The sequence below is a fragment of the Pyxicephalus adspersus genome, chromosome 12 (assembly GCF_032062135.1).
Source record: "Pyxicephalus adspersus chromosome 12, UCB_Pads_2.0, whole genome shotgun sequence".
NCBI classification, from domain to species: domain Eukaryota; kingdom Metazoa; phylum Chordata; class Amphibia; order Anura; family Pyxicephalidae; genus Pyxicephalus; species Pyxicephalus adspersus.
In genome coordinates, this window is record NC_092869.1 from 23,201,572 (window position 1) to 23,216,310 (window position 14,739).

The following is a 14,739-nucleotide window of genomic DNA, read 5'->3' on the forward strand; positions in this document are numbered from 1 at the left end:
CCTCAATGGACCGGCCGCCACTGCCACCCCAGCCCTCGTTTATAACGCGCACCCAAACTTTGATTTCTTTTTTTGGTATAAAATTTTGCGCGTTATACTCGAATAAATACGGTAGGCATTAAACGATCCAATTTATGTGCACACACAACTGTGGAAAATTATAGAGCAGTGTTCTCCCCACTCCCTTTTAACTAGGCGCACCACTCAGCATTTTTCAGCAACTACACCGCTGTTTTTAGGTGGTTACTAAAGAGATGGGTCTCAATACAGGAGCTGCCACCCACCTACAGTTTCTTCCCTGAATTGAACACTGTACAGTAATGTCTAACTCCCAAAAGGTGAGTGTAATTTAAAAACACAACTACTATCTCTTGTGATGTTTTCTCTCTACTTAAACACAAATATACAAAGCAATCTTTAAGCAAAATATATTTTATACCGTATGTATTAAATGTATGTTGGTTGCTTGCCAAACAACTGGTCTAACCTTAAAATCTTTAAAAGGCAACCTAGCAAAATGAAATATTATTACAATTTGCTGTAGGGATCAAACATCAGTTACATGGCCGACATGAAGGCCGTCTTTATGCGTTCCTATGAAATATGATAATTCTTGCTTCAAGGAAATATCTGTAGTGCTGAATATGTGGTAGACACCTAATATTTCTTTCTGGTGACAGAAGCACAGCCACTAGCAAGTAAACATGATCTCCCTGTGAACATGAAACTGTTTATGTAAGACTACAGAGTTACTGTTCAGCTAAAAAGGTAATCAAAAACTTTACACTGAACTGTTGCAAGATATTTAACCTGCTTTCATTTAAACATAAACTAATCTCTGTTCTGCCATAATATCCAAGTAACATACACATTCATGTCAACTCTCAGCTAGCTATTACGTGGATTTACAGTAAATCTCTGTGCTTTAAACCATTTTGTCCTTTTAAGGAATTAGCGTCCTTTTTAAAAATAGTATAAGAAAAAAAATAGGAAATACTGGTTGAAATATCTAAGGAGGCTGTCCAGACCGAACAACACACTGTTTCTCAAGAAGAGGGAATGAGTCACTGTGAAAAGTAGCGATTAACTGATCAAATTGTCATACCGAATGCCAAAAAGCATGATTTGAGTTTACATGACGCAGCATCATTATGTCAATTTGCATTTTTGTTTCCATATGAGAAGAAAAGATAAAAAAAAAACAAAGACATCTGTAGGCCTGAAAAACTTGCAAAGACATGTGGGTGCTGACCCCAGTTTTCCACAATATGAAAAGTTTCTCTCCCTCTACTGACTCAGCTGTATCTCCTTTCCTGCCTTAATGTTTCAGGCTGGAATGAGAAACAGTTTTTGGGCCCAGTTAAAGCTACAATGTTTGGGAAAACATTTTGGACTGGGGCATGTACTACAAAAAAGACCCATAGTCCCTTCGAAAGATGTTGGTGTAACTTGGGGGTGTTGGGCAAATTGAATAATTACCCATTTTTAAATATAGGTAATTTATTGAGTGACTATACGTCTCCAACTGGCATTGTGTGGCAAAGTAACTGCCCTCTGATTAAATCAATACAATGATTGAACATAGTTACACATATTTAAAAAATTAGATCAAGCGAGTATCAAATGCAATCACATGCAATTCAAAGACATTTCTAAATGCTACCAAATAAAGTAATAAACTTCAAATTGAAAGGTAAACGGGTTACCTAGTGAGCCTGCCGAAAAAAAAAAAAATTGTTCAAGAAAGACACAAAGGGCTTTATTTATAAAAAAAAAAAAAAAAACCAGAAAAAAAAACCAGAACCTGACATTCCCTTAAACATTTACTCCCAATTACTGCCACTAAAACACATGGACCTGGAAGATTTCCACAAGGTGTTTAAGGGAATGTCTGATGCCCTGTTTTATTACTAAAGCTCAGTGTTCTAAAAAAAAGAATTTTTAAAAATGTGCAAGGTTCTCAGAGCTTAGAATAAAACAGCAATAATAGCTCCATAGGTAAAAAAACAGTGCTAACAAAAACACCATTAAAGTGCACATGAAGAGCAGTGGTTGCCAACATTTTGGATGTCATGGACCACTAATATCACAGACTCCGGACTGTGCATTCGCAAGGAACCGGGTGTCACTCAAAGCAGAAAAAACTTTCCCCATAGCGATGTCATGATTTCAGAATCGTTCCACTGTCCCAGGTCTGAGCCTGCAATGGGGGAGTGGGTTTCTCCATCAATTGTTTTACATATGCAGCCCCAAGCCCTCACCATTCACCACACAAAACAAGGAAATCACCAGAGGAGCTCAGTTTCTGGAAGGCCGCTTGACAGTGTGCAAATCTGCTGTAACAAAGAAATACAGCCTGAGGATTTATAGTCAGAATTCAGAGCTAAGGAAACTTCAGAAGTAGCATCTATAGGTTAAAATATAGATTACAGGTAAAGAAGATAAGAAAAAGGGGTATTTAAACAGTGAATCAGATTTGAAATTTGTCCTTTCAGGTATGCTATTTAAACGGCTCCAACACATATCGCAGTACTGTCTGCTGGCAGCGGTGGGAACCTTACCTTTTTATCAGCTGTGACTTAACTGTGAAAGGAGAAGCAGCACCACCATGATTTCATCTCAGTCATGCTACTTTCAATTCAACATAACAGAATAGAACTTTGTGCTGCATCTCCTTTTACCTGAGCACTGATGCACTGGGACTACAAAATGCTGATAACACTCAAATTCAGGTACTCAAGAGGCTTGCAGTTATAAAAAAAAAAAAAAAAATGTGCATTAAAGGTTACAGAGTTTTATTAATCTGTGTCTGACATCTGCCTGGAGTTCACATTTAAAGCCCATCTGCAAAGACTTCACACTCAATATGGATGGCAATAAATCCAATATCAAGTGCCCATGTCACTGCCTGCATTACACCCAACAAAGCACCTTGCTCTGTTAATGAAGGAAAATAGAAGACTGGGGTCTGGAGCATCATGTGAACGTGGCTTTAGGCAAGTAAAAAGGTACTTAGGTAGATGTTCCTAAACCAGCAAAAGAATCAGTGTCGGAGGAAGGTTGGTTTTAGGTTATTCTGGAAGATCAGCTTTTAGTTTTTCTAGACAAGTTTTTCAGTCAGATGACAATATCATGCTTGTGGGTGCCAGCACATGTTTGGGGAAGTGAGCAACTGAAAAATTCTGAAACTTTTTCCTTTCACTATTATTCACCTCCCCCAGTGAGCAAGCACTGACACCACCCTCTATCCTATTTCCTGCACTTTCTCAATGTCATGAAAAAAAAAACACATTGATAATTGCCACAAAACTAAGCTTTTAGGTGCATGGATCATTCTGCAGAAACCATTCGCCCTGTAGGCAGGCCCTACACCTCTGTCCGCCCTCTGCAATTCATGAAGAGCATGTGGCCTTTTCATACCCTAAGAGAGATCACTGCACATTAATAAATACAAAGTGCATTTCCATGTATGCCATTCAACAAATACCAGACAGAGGTTTTGAGCACCAATGTAAAGAACGGAACGTCCTATGTGTGTTCAGGATCAAGGTTGAGTATTGCAAAGGTAAAAGTTGCATTGTATGCATTAAGTGAAAGAGTGGTAATTCTCTGATGGCTCTGTTGAAAACTACAACTGCTAATGCAGCTTCCATCACAATGCATTTTACTTTAATCTAAAATAAACACAAGGTAACATTCAGATGTCAACCAAGTGTTACTGGTGTTCCTACAAGTTTTAGTGGAATAAATAAACTGGTATTTTATGAAATGTTGCTTCTATGTAAGTCACTTGCAGGCAGAAGTTTTTCTAACTAGGTTGTCCTTGATGTTCTCATGAGAAATGTTATATACAAGTGGCAAACAGGAAGCAATCCAAGCATTAGCAAACAATTGCATGGCAGTTCAAGGAAGGAAGATCAGTTTTACTTTGAGACACCTCAGATTTTTTCCTAATGAACCGGTATAATAAAATGTACAGAAAAAAATAGTTTACCTATAGAACAGGGAGAGAACACAAGGGTTTATATATAGTGTAGTAAGAAAACACCTACAAATCCAATGTGTTTGAACAAAAGGCTACAGACAATAAGGATGTGTGCTCCGTACAGGTCATGGAGTACAGACAATAAAGCCTAAAGATCCAAGGACTATTTGTACAGACAATACGGGGGTAGAGCCCACAATACAGCTGTGAAGGATGGAGCAGCACTTCCTGTTTCTGACTGACAGTTATACATAACACTATAAATTCCCTCTGATCCTCACAATGGTGGGATACTGAGGGGACACCTACTTGCTTGCTGGTTTGGGGATCCCCACTGCTCCCTCTCTATGATATGATGTCAGTCCCAGCTTTGGTGACTTAGCTGCCAGCCCCCTGGCGTCAGTCTTTCCGTATCTGCTCAGTGTTTAAATGAAAGAAAGTATCCCTGGAATCCCTGCAGACGTGCATTTTGCTTGTTCAGTCTTGCCTGCTATAGGTGAAGCAGGCTGACAATCACTTTGACTCCCTTATTTTACAGGGTTCCGAATGCAACAATGTTTATACTGAATGGAGAATGGATTGATTATATTATTAAAGGAAACCCTTGTTTACGTAAGAGCTTGTCACCATGTCAATAAATTTAACAAAAATCTTCCCATAAGATATGTGAATTTAAGGTAATATTTACTTGTGAAAACCTCATTTGTGTAGACATCCAAAGGATCTTCACATAAACATTTTTAAGGAAAGGTAAAAGGAAGGGGTAAAGGAACCGGGTCAGCGCAGAAAGTAATTATACATTACTAGAATAGAAGAGATGACATGAAGAGGATAGAGGGGACTGCTCTAAGCAAATTCATCTTCCTCAAAAAAAAAAAAAAAAAAAAAAAAAAATCACATTTTCAAGTAATTTCAAAGACACATTGAAAGAAAATAATAAAAATGAAAATGTGGGAAGGAAAAACACTGCAAGTAAACATTTAAAAATTACTGTAAAGCGAGACCCCTCAAAGTGACTCCATGTTCACATGTCTGCTAGAGCTCCAACACCTAGACTCTTATTTAGAGATTTCACCTACTAAACAAACTCATTTCTATTTGAAGCTTAGATGGAGTTTGAATGAGTTAGACTATCAGAGTGCTAAATGACATGGGGAGACTGCTATACACATGCTAGGTTTTTGTCCGAGACGCCCCAAAATCCAAAGCATGACAAATATCTTGTTTAGATGCTATTTATCTAGAATAAATATGGGAATATTAAACAATGGGTGCTATAAATCAGGAAAGAGTATCATATATTAAATTGAAATAGCCGTGAAAAAGTAGCATACATTATATTATACAGTGTTTATATAGCGCTGACATATCGCACAGCGCTGTACAAAGTCCATAATCATGTCACTGTCCCCCAAAGGAGCTCACAATCTAATGTCCTCCCATAGTCATATGTCATTACCACAGTCTAAGGTTATTTTTGGGGGAAGCAACTCACCCTATCAGCATGTTTTTGGAGTGTGGGAGGAAACCAGAGTACCTGGGGGAAAACCCACGTAAACACAGGGAGAGAGCCTGCAAACTCCATGCAGATGATGTTCTGGCCGAGATTGGAATTTGGGACCTAGCCCTGCAAAGGCCAGAGTGCTATTCTCTGATCTCTTATAGCAGATTCCTTAGGTCAAAAAACCCTCTAACTCGGGTCGGGGATGACAAATCAAAATATATAGTAGGTCGGGGCATGGTCCTCTCCTCCTGTGTCACTGTCTGTATTCATCTGTCATTTGCAACACTTATTTAATGTACAGCGCTGCGTAATATGATGGCGCTAAATGAATCCTAATAATAATAATAATAATAAGGAGGTCATATAAACACAATGTGAAGAAATGAGAGGAACAAAAACCTCCAAAGGGAAGCCAGGGATGTTTTTTTTTATGTATCGAAAGTCTTTGATCAGCTCCAGGAAGTGACATCCTAGCCAAGAGAACTGTTTGAGCTCCTCCTTAGTGCTACCATCTGTGCCAGAAACTATGATAACATTGCCCAGCAACTACAAGTCTGCAGATAAAACACCTATGGAGGAAATCATATAATACATCATGGTCACAGTGCTGTGATCAGACATTTATCATAAAGATTTGCTATGTTATGTGGGGGAGGTGAGTACTGTTTGGATGGAGACAAAGTGTATACACCAAGAAAAGCTTGCCCTGAAAATGTATTGGTTAGTACAAAAGTGTCACCAACAGCATTACAAGTGTTTCACCACAGCTATAATCACCCTAATGGGTAAAAATAGATATGGGAACCATTCTAAGCAATACCTTGAAAAATTTCTCCACAAAAAGTACCAGTGCTCTTCCTGGTATGCAAGTGGACCTAGGTTCTCTTGTACCTACAGCCTCACATCCTTATATCTGGGGTGTGAATTTCAGGTACAACCGCAACTAACTACCAGTTTTAGGAGATTTCTCATGAGGTTTGGTGTTATCACTACTGTGCTACGGTCAGGTTTCTTTGCTGGAGGCATTGACACGAGGAAACAAAGCCCTGCCTATACTAAGACACAGAGAGGCTGCTGACACATAGGACACAGTGCAAAACAAGACATGGTAACTCAGTGATGGGGGAAAAGATCAACCACATGGAGACCACAGGCAACACTGGTGGGTGTTTGCCAGCATGTTTTGACCACAACTTCCACAGTTCAGATCCTCCTATAAAGTAGAATTAAACCATTCCTTTTACAAAGACGCTAACAGGAAGGTTGTTTACAACAGACAAGTCTCCTCAGGCATATATGTTTCTACCTTCCTGCTAGAACTTTGCATTACGTGCATTGAGCCACAGTCTTGGATGATTATGTGCAGTGATGAAGTAAATTCTGTGCACATGCATGGACGTCACATCATCGGAAAACAGCCAACCAAGTGCCGAAGACTCCAGACCCAGAAGGCAGCCAGGATAGGAGTGCTGACATCACACTGCTGGGGGAATCGCTTGCCACAATGTGCAAATATACTGTTCTACTAACACACTACAGGAAAACGTTCCTGGGTCCCCAAAACTTTCCATTTGACGAATAGTTAAGTTCAACTTTAAGGTGCCGCCACCCGCCTACAGCTTCTTCCCACCCAGGTTAAAAAACATTTCTGGGTTCAACACTGAATTAGCATTTAAATAATCTAAATGAAAATCAGCTTTCCAAACCGATTGAAAGCTCACATCGTCGAAAAAATTGGTCTTTAGTTTGTTTCAGGTTTTCTTCTAGTTGATCAGTTTTCAGTTTTAATTGTATGATCATACTAGTATGTGTGAGGCCACCATTAGCCTATGCACCCCGGTACTGCATGAATGATTTATTCAATTCTTGATTATAGTTAACTGGTATTACAATCATTTTACCCAATATATACAATTGCAATAATACTTGACACAAAAAGTTGAAGTGACTTTAATATGATGGTTACCCAACAACAAATCCCCCACAAATGCCTTGCCTAACCATCATTCTGACAATTGATTTGACAGCTAACTGACTGACAATAATACAGGGTGGGTGCATTGCTTACATTTATTACCCTTTAGGTTCACCCAGACCATGCGATAGAAGCCAGTCAGTCTGGTCAGGTTGGCTTGCATAATAAATAATGAATGCTGGATTTACAGAAGATTCTTTAATCAGACTTAGGACATTTGGCACAAAACCTTGTATTGTAGATGGATATCAGGTTATTTCTCTAGGTGACTACAATGTTTCTCCAAGAAGCTCCAAGTGCTGGTGTGACCCTGTCATCAGCATTGGATAACACGAGTGCTGCTAAAGCTGGAGATTCTGAGGCTGACTAAAAGGAAACAGGTAATAATGACTGTTCACACGGAAAAATAAGCGAATATTCATCAAACATCCATGTTCACTCTTTTTCATCTGCATATGACTGGATCAAAGTGAAAAGAATATTCACTAATTTCTGAATGCAGCATATGAAAAGTTCATAAGCGCAAGTAACACAGCTGTATTCCTAAGAGTACCTGTCACCAGTATTGATCTTTATAACAGAACGGCAGTATTCATAAAGCAGTGAATCTGACATTCACCAAACACTCTCTGGTGGAGTATCTGTTTTTAACGGCATTGATGGATTCTCCACCATAGAATGTTTTGATGAATGTCAGATTCACTGCTTTATAAATAAACTACTGGGTGTATATGCTTGTGTAATAAAAATCTATATGCTCTAAACTCACATACGTAACTGGGTTGTGTAAACACAGAATGCTGAGCACAGACAATACACCCAAAATAAAGCCTAGAACTGTGTGTACAGACACTGACATTCACCGGGGTCCAGCTTAGTGTGTAAAAATATTGATAATCAGACAATACAACACAAGTCTACAGACCAACTGCACCATAAAACCCTGAATATTGTGGTCACTTCTCTGTGCTGAGATAAACGTACATGAGGAATGTTACAACAGACCCAAAATATGTGTGAAAGAAAATTACCCATAACGGGTCATGGGGACCGGTCATCATCCCCTAGCTGTGCATGTGCTGATTGTCAATGGTCAGCAAGTAAGAGCCATGGCACAGGTACAAGAGACCCCCGGCGCCACCTGGAGGGGGGGAGACCCCCGGCGCAACAGCCCCGCCACCTGGAGGGGGGGAGACCCCCGGCGCAACAGCCCCGCCACCTGGAGGGGGGGGGGCCGGCGCAACAGCCCCGCCACCTGGAGGGGGGGAGACCCCCGGCGCAACAGCCCCGCCACCTGGAGGGGGGGGGGGCCCCGGCGCAACAGCCCCGCCACCTGGAGGGGGGGGGGCCCCCGGCGCAACAGCCCCGCCACCTGGAGGGGGGGAGACTCCCGGCTCAACAGCCCCGCCACCTGGAGGGGGGGAGACCCCCCACCCTCTGCCACCTGGAAAGGGGAAACACTGGCACAAAGACCCCACACTTGGGTAGGGGGGGCGCTAAAGCCCAGCACCTGGGGGGATTGGGGAAACCCCGACACCTAGACAGCCACCCCAGTTACTAATACCCGGCACCCCCAGCCAAAGCCTGGCACCTGGACTGTGTTCACAGTAAAACCCGTCAGCACAAAGTTTGCAAACAACACAAAGCCTTGGGCGGCCCGCACAGTGTACACAAAACACAGAGCCGTGCTGAGCCTCACACAATAAAGCAGTCAGGCAGTTCTTCCTGTTTGCTGCTCCGGGCTCTATATACAGCCCACCTTCCTCCCGTCTAAGTACACAGACTCACCGGCCGGTCCCCGGGCTCCCCTCCCTGTCACAGTGTCCGTCCCGGTTGCCGTGTCTACAGATAGCAGGCCCCAAGTCAGCCCTTCCGCTCCTTCCCAGATCGGTGAATACACTGCTGTACAGTACGGAGGAATCGGACAGGAAGTGATGTCAGCAGAGGGGGCGGAGTCTGAGCTCGGGCAGAACAACGATGAGCTCTGCTGGTTCTGTCATTGTCTATTGTTCTGCTTCAGATGGGGGCGGTGCAATGTTATGTATGGGGGGGTATAATGTTATGTATGGGGGTATAATGGGATGTAGTGGTATGTGTTGGGGGTATAATGGGATGTAGTGTTATGTATAGGGGGTATATTGGGGTTTAGTGTTATGTATAGGGGGTATAATGGGGTGCAGTGTAATTTATAAGGGGGTGTAATGGGGTGCAGTGTTATGTATAGGGTTATAATGGGATGTTGTGTTATGTATAGGGGTATAATGGGGTGTAGTGTTATGTATAAGGGGGTGTAATGGGGTGCAGTGTTATGTATAGGGGTATAATGGGAAGTGGTAACACTTAGAACATTTAGTTTAAAATAAAATCCGCAGTGAATGTCTATTTTTCCATTTAAACCTTCTGCCCCTCTATGCACAATTCATTACTGCATTATATTACTTTCTTTATCATAAAGCAATTTGTGCTCCGGGTTTCTAATTGTGACAGATAATTTTTCTGTATACTCAGAAAACTACTAAGTACCCCAGTTTATTTTTGCATCACTTTGGGTACATATATAATTATTTACATTATATGTTTTTCCAAAAAAATAATGGATATAATCAGAATTCATTTTATACACACAATGGTTGTTCCTCTATAATGGAATGGCCTTGAGTCCATCCATAAAATGATTAAAAGTTGTAAAATTTGAGCCTTGTTAAAAGTCATGCACATGTTGGGCCCTGTTCTACTCCTAATCTTCTGTCCTGCATAAACTGGCCCCAGTCACATAGAGGCTACTTATTGGTTAGACAAGGCCCAGAATGTGCAAATTGTTTACTAATAAATAAGATTTTATTAAAAATCAAAATGTTGCCTAATTCTGAATATTTTTTAGCAAAGCTAACCTTGTATGAGCTACAACACCATTCTAGCCAGTGTTAATCTTGCATCCATATACACATGAGACAGCATTACTAATCATGATGCTGGAGATCAGTGTGCAAAACCGGAATTCCTTACACAAAACTATGACTAGATGAAAGAAATCTTCCCTATTGTAACACAGGCAGCAACAGAAAAACTGTTTTAACTATCATAAACAAAAATTTTACATTTACTTAATTCAGGGGTTCTTATCCAGAAGTATCCATACCCTTTGGGGGTATGAGAATCAAATGCTGGGGTATGGGACTCAATCTCTGGGTACTGGTATTTATTTTATTTAATGTATTAATTTATACTTGGGTACATTATTAAATCTGAAATTAAAATGGAGAAATCGACTTGATGTGTCAGATGACATGTGAGTAGCTTTGTCCGTAACTGTACCCTGATTCCATGTTTTGATTGCACAAAAATACCAGCAAATATCTCACTAGATTAGCGAAAGTCTGTGTTATGTGGTCGAGATATTGAAAAAAAACTTGCACATTTAGGTTTGTTTTCTTCTTTTGTGTTTTGACTCATCTGGCAACTAATGATGATTATTTCAACAGTCAAGTAAAGGGGGTAAGGGACCATATTGGACAATCCATTGGGGGTCTGGAGTCATCAAAAGGTTAGGAACCCCTGATTTAATTGGTCCTTTACAGTCCTAATCACTAGTTTCAGTGCCAATATTGATAAAGTCCTAACACAGGGTCAGTAAGTTTCCAACATGGTAAGTGTGGTGTTTCAGTATACTAGGCATTATTCAAGTGTTAAGGTTTTTATGTTCTTTCCACATTGCTATGTATTTTGCAGGCAACAATTCTGACATATGAAATGGTCTAGTCGTGTTCACTTAGGATCATTATAGCCCACTTCATTGCTTCAGGTAAATACCCAGTTAATACAAAACTACAATAAGTTGGAATCAATAAAAATGTACAAGGGATCTTCAAAAAATTTCTGCACTTTTATATTTTCCTAGGGAAAAGGTCTGGACTGGAAACAGTGAGGGCAGGAGGAGTAATTGGTATAAGAGTTGTCAAGCTATAGTGAGGATGGCCGCAAAACTTGTGAATTGCACCAAAGAGGAACATCTTATACCCTTTTTGTGGGCAGAAGGTGTGCCAGGAGCACACATTCATCTCTGCATGTGTGCTGAGTATGGGGATAGGGTTCCCTCATACAGTCGCCTATGAATGGATTGAAATGTTTGAGAATGAGTGTACTAGTGTGACAGGTGTAGGGTGCTCCTGATGTCCAGCTATAGCCATGAAGATGAGGAATAAAGAAAGAAACCTGGAACTGATTTGCGAAAAGTGCTTTGTGTGCCTCTGCCTGACACACACATAACTTAAGGCTGTCATGAATCAGGGCACAGACATAGAACCCATGTTCAGCTTTCCTGTAACCCTTCAACTGTTTCTTCTGTTTTTGTGAATCAGTTCTTTCTTAATTCTTCGTCATGGCTGTAGCTAGATGTCCAGCGCACTAGCCCCTGCGGCTGTGTATACTTCTAAACACTCCCTTTTCACACTATTTGCATAGAAAAGCTAAATTTTTATAGGATGCCTCTGGAAATGTGGCAGCATGTGACTCAATCTCCTTACTAATAGCACTGGTGCTTGGCGAATAGGTGCTTTGATACCCAATGATACATGGGGCAGGTGCAAATGAGAACTTGCATAGGGCTGCTTTACCTTACTGCCCAAATGGCAGGGAGAGGTGGTAAGGTAAGTACAAACAGCTAGATGTCAGCAATAAAGTGAACCTGTTGCTTTGCTCTGCATAAAAACAAAATAACATAGGTACTGTTTAATCCTGATCTTAGTACTGCAAGACAGAGATGCTAAACACAATCCTATTGCAGGTAGTCCCCGAGTTAAGGACATCAGACATACAGATGACTCTTAGATACGAACGAGGGATTCCCTACTTGCTCCTGTGCAGAATGGAGGTTTGAAAAGGGGGGAGGGGGTGGTTTGCATGACTTGCAGAAGAAATCTTTTGCTAAACACAGCTGAGGTTGTGGGTGATCTTAAGAGCCAGCTAATCTGTAACATTTTGTAACTCTTTAATAACCAAGACAAAGTCTGCAGCTGTTTCATTTTGCTTATCAAAGCACAGCTTGCTCCAGAAGTTAATGGAAGTTAAGGCTCCATAAAGTTTTTTTTTTTTTTGGTGATTAACTCACAGTGAGGATTTTATACAGTAACTGACACCATTCTACCTAATAATTTGCTGAGACAAACATCTGTCCTAATTTTATAAGGACATAGACAGCTATTTGTTATATCTACTGTACTCTAATATTAAGTAAGGAGAAGAAACACATAAAAGAAAAATATAAATGATACCTCAAATTACACAGGTCAACATGTCATTTTCATCAGATTCAATTTTATGTGGGCTTTGTAGTATTATTGATGTGGATTTCAAATCTTTGTTCAGTTTTTCTCTAGGACGTCTAGTTTTTGTGATGCAGCTAATTATATATTGTGTGAAATTCATTATAAATAGCCTTAACATATTACAACATTTAATGACAGTTTTCTTTTTTTAAGGTTAGAGACCGCACTAACTGGAATTGATTTCATTTGTCATCACGCCTAGAAATTGCCTTAATGATCCAGACAGTTTCTGTCACGTGTGTGGTTAATTCACAGCGAAAGCACAACATTGACAATTACCTAACTTAAAAAGATATACAAATTATATTTCGGCTGTCCACTTGGTGACCAGGATAAATCTTGGGCTCCACATATCATCTGTACTAGTTGTTCCAACGGACTGCGTGACTGGCTAAATCATCGTAAAGCAACAATGCCATTTGCAATCCCGATGGTGTGGAGAGAACCGTGACACCATCTAATCGACTGCTATTTTTGCTATGTCAACAAAAGTGGATGCTCAGGTAAAACTAAGCACAAAATTGTTTATCCTAGCCTTGATTCTGCAATTATTTCTGTTTCCCATTATTGCCAGTTCCGGTACCGCCACATGATGGACTTGCTTCTGTAAAAAGGTGATGAGGAATGCACTGGAGTTGCAGCCAGTTACAACTCTGAATTATCTGATCCTGACTACTTGGCCGATGAAGATTCAGAACCAGAGACCTTTACACAAGCAGAGCTGAATGATCCCGTTTGTGATCTAAATCTCTCCTATGACAAGACAGAACTTCTTGCTTTAAGGCTTAAACAAAAGCACTGCAAAAATGAAGGAAGAGATACTTATAGGACCACAGATCAAGTCTGTTTTGCAGGATTATGTTTTCAAACAATTTCTCTCAGCAGCTGAGCTAGAAGCTTGGGATGCATTCAAGTAGCTGTGTGAAAATTTCCTGGGCAACCATAAGTCTTCTGCATACAAGGAGGGAGTTCAGAATCTGCTTGATTCATACCAGAAACTGGGTTGTTGCATGCCATTAAAAATAAATTTCTTGCACTCACATCTAGAATTCTTCCCAGAAAATCTTGGTATGGTGAGTGACGAACAAGGAGAACGTTTTCACCAGGACATTCAGTTAACGGAGTACCGCTACCAAGGTTTCTGGAATGAAAGTATGATGGCTGACTACTGCTGGATGCTGTACTGCGACAATCCAGACAAAGAGTACACAAGAAAATCATACTCTAGGCATTTTTGAAGAAACAATGATACCTGACACTGTTCAGTAGATCTATACCACAGTGTGCCTTATTTTACTTCACACTGAAGATGTATTAACATTCACTTCAATGGTGTTTACTTTTTAGTACAAAACACATGCAAGTACAATGTTAATATTACTAGTACTCATAACTCAGGGCGTACGTGTTAGGGAAAAACTGAAAACAGATCTGAAATCTGCTAGAAAAACTAATAGGTTGTTGTGGTTTCTGATGATTATCAAAAATTTTTTGTTATCCCGTGTTATTGAAACCAATTTTAGATAAAAACATTTACAAAGAACAGTATGAAAAAAAATTAAACAATCCAAGCTGACAAAAAAGTCTATTGTCTGAAAACCCACGCACCACTTGTGGCCAGCTAATCATAATAAAGTATGTATTAAAGTTTATAGATTGTATTTACAACTTTATTTCTAAGATGGTTCACCTCTTACTTGGTAGCATATAGTCAGCAACGGTAAGAAAAAAGATGAAATGTAATAACACGCTCTTTTACAGGAATCACCAGTTTTTATTTGAAATCTAACAATAGTAGGGAACACCACACCCCCCTTTCCTCAACAATATCTAATAGTACTTTTTTAAACATGCTTAATTCAGAAAGAAAAATTAGATAATATGTGTAATGAGTTTTTATGTTCTTGTAGGTTTTCTCCAGGCACTCTGCTTTCCCCTGCTTCCCCATAAC

General features: G+C 40.1%; 1 protein-coding gene and 1 long non-coding RNA gene across 2 annotated transcripts in view; one reads left to right on the forward strand and one right to left on the reverse strand.

The window, feature by feature from the left end:
* Positions 1-9,460, reverse strand: part of SUSD6 (sushi domain containing 6) — a gene marked incomplete at its 5' end in the record, with an annotated part of 30,585 nt that extends 21,125 nt beyond the window's left edge. The window contains one exon of the mRNA XM_072427633.1: positions 9,253-9,460. Coding sequence (XP_072283734.1) covers positions 9,253-9,460 — 208 coding nt within the window. The remainder of the gene's footprint in view (positions 1-9,252) is intronic.
* A 338-nt stretch (positions 9,461-9,798) lies between these two features.
* Positions 9,799-14,440, forward strand: LOC140342234 (uncharacterized). Its single transcript, XR_011923019.1, has 2 exons — positions 9,799-11,266; positions 12,942-14,440. It is a non-coding gene; the product is annotated as an uncharacterized lncRNA (long non-coding RNA).
* Positions 14,441-14,739: the final 299 nt, after the last annotated feature.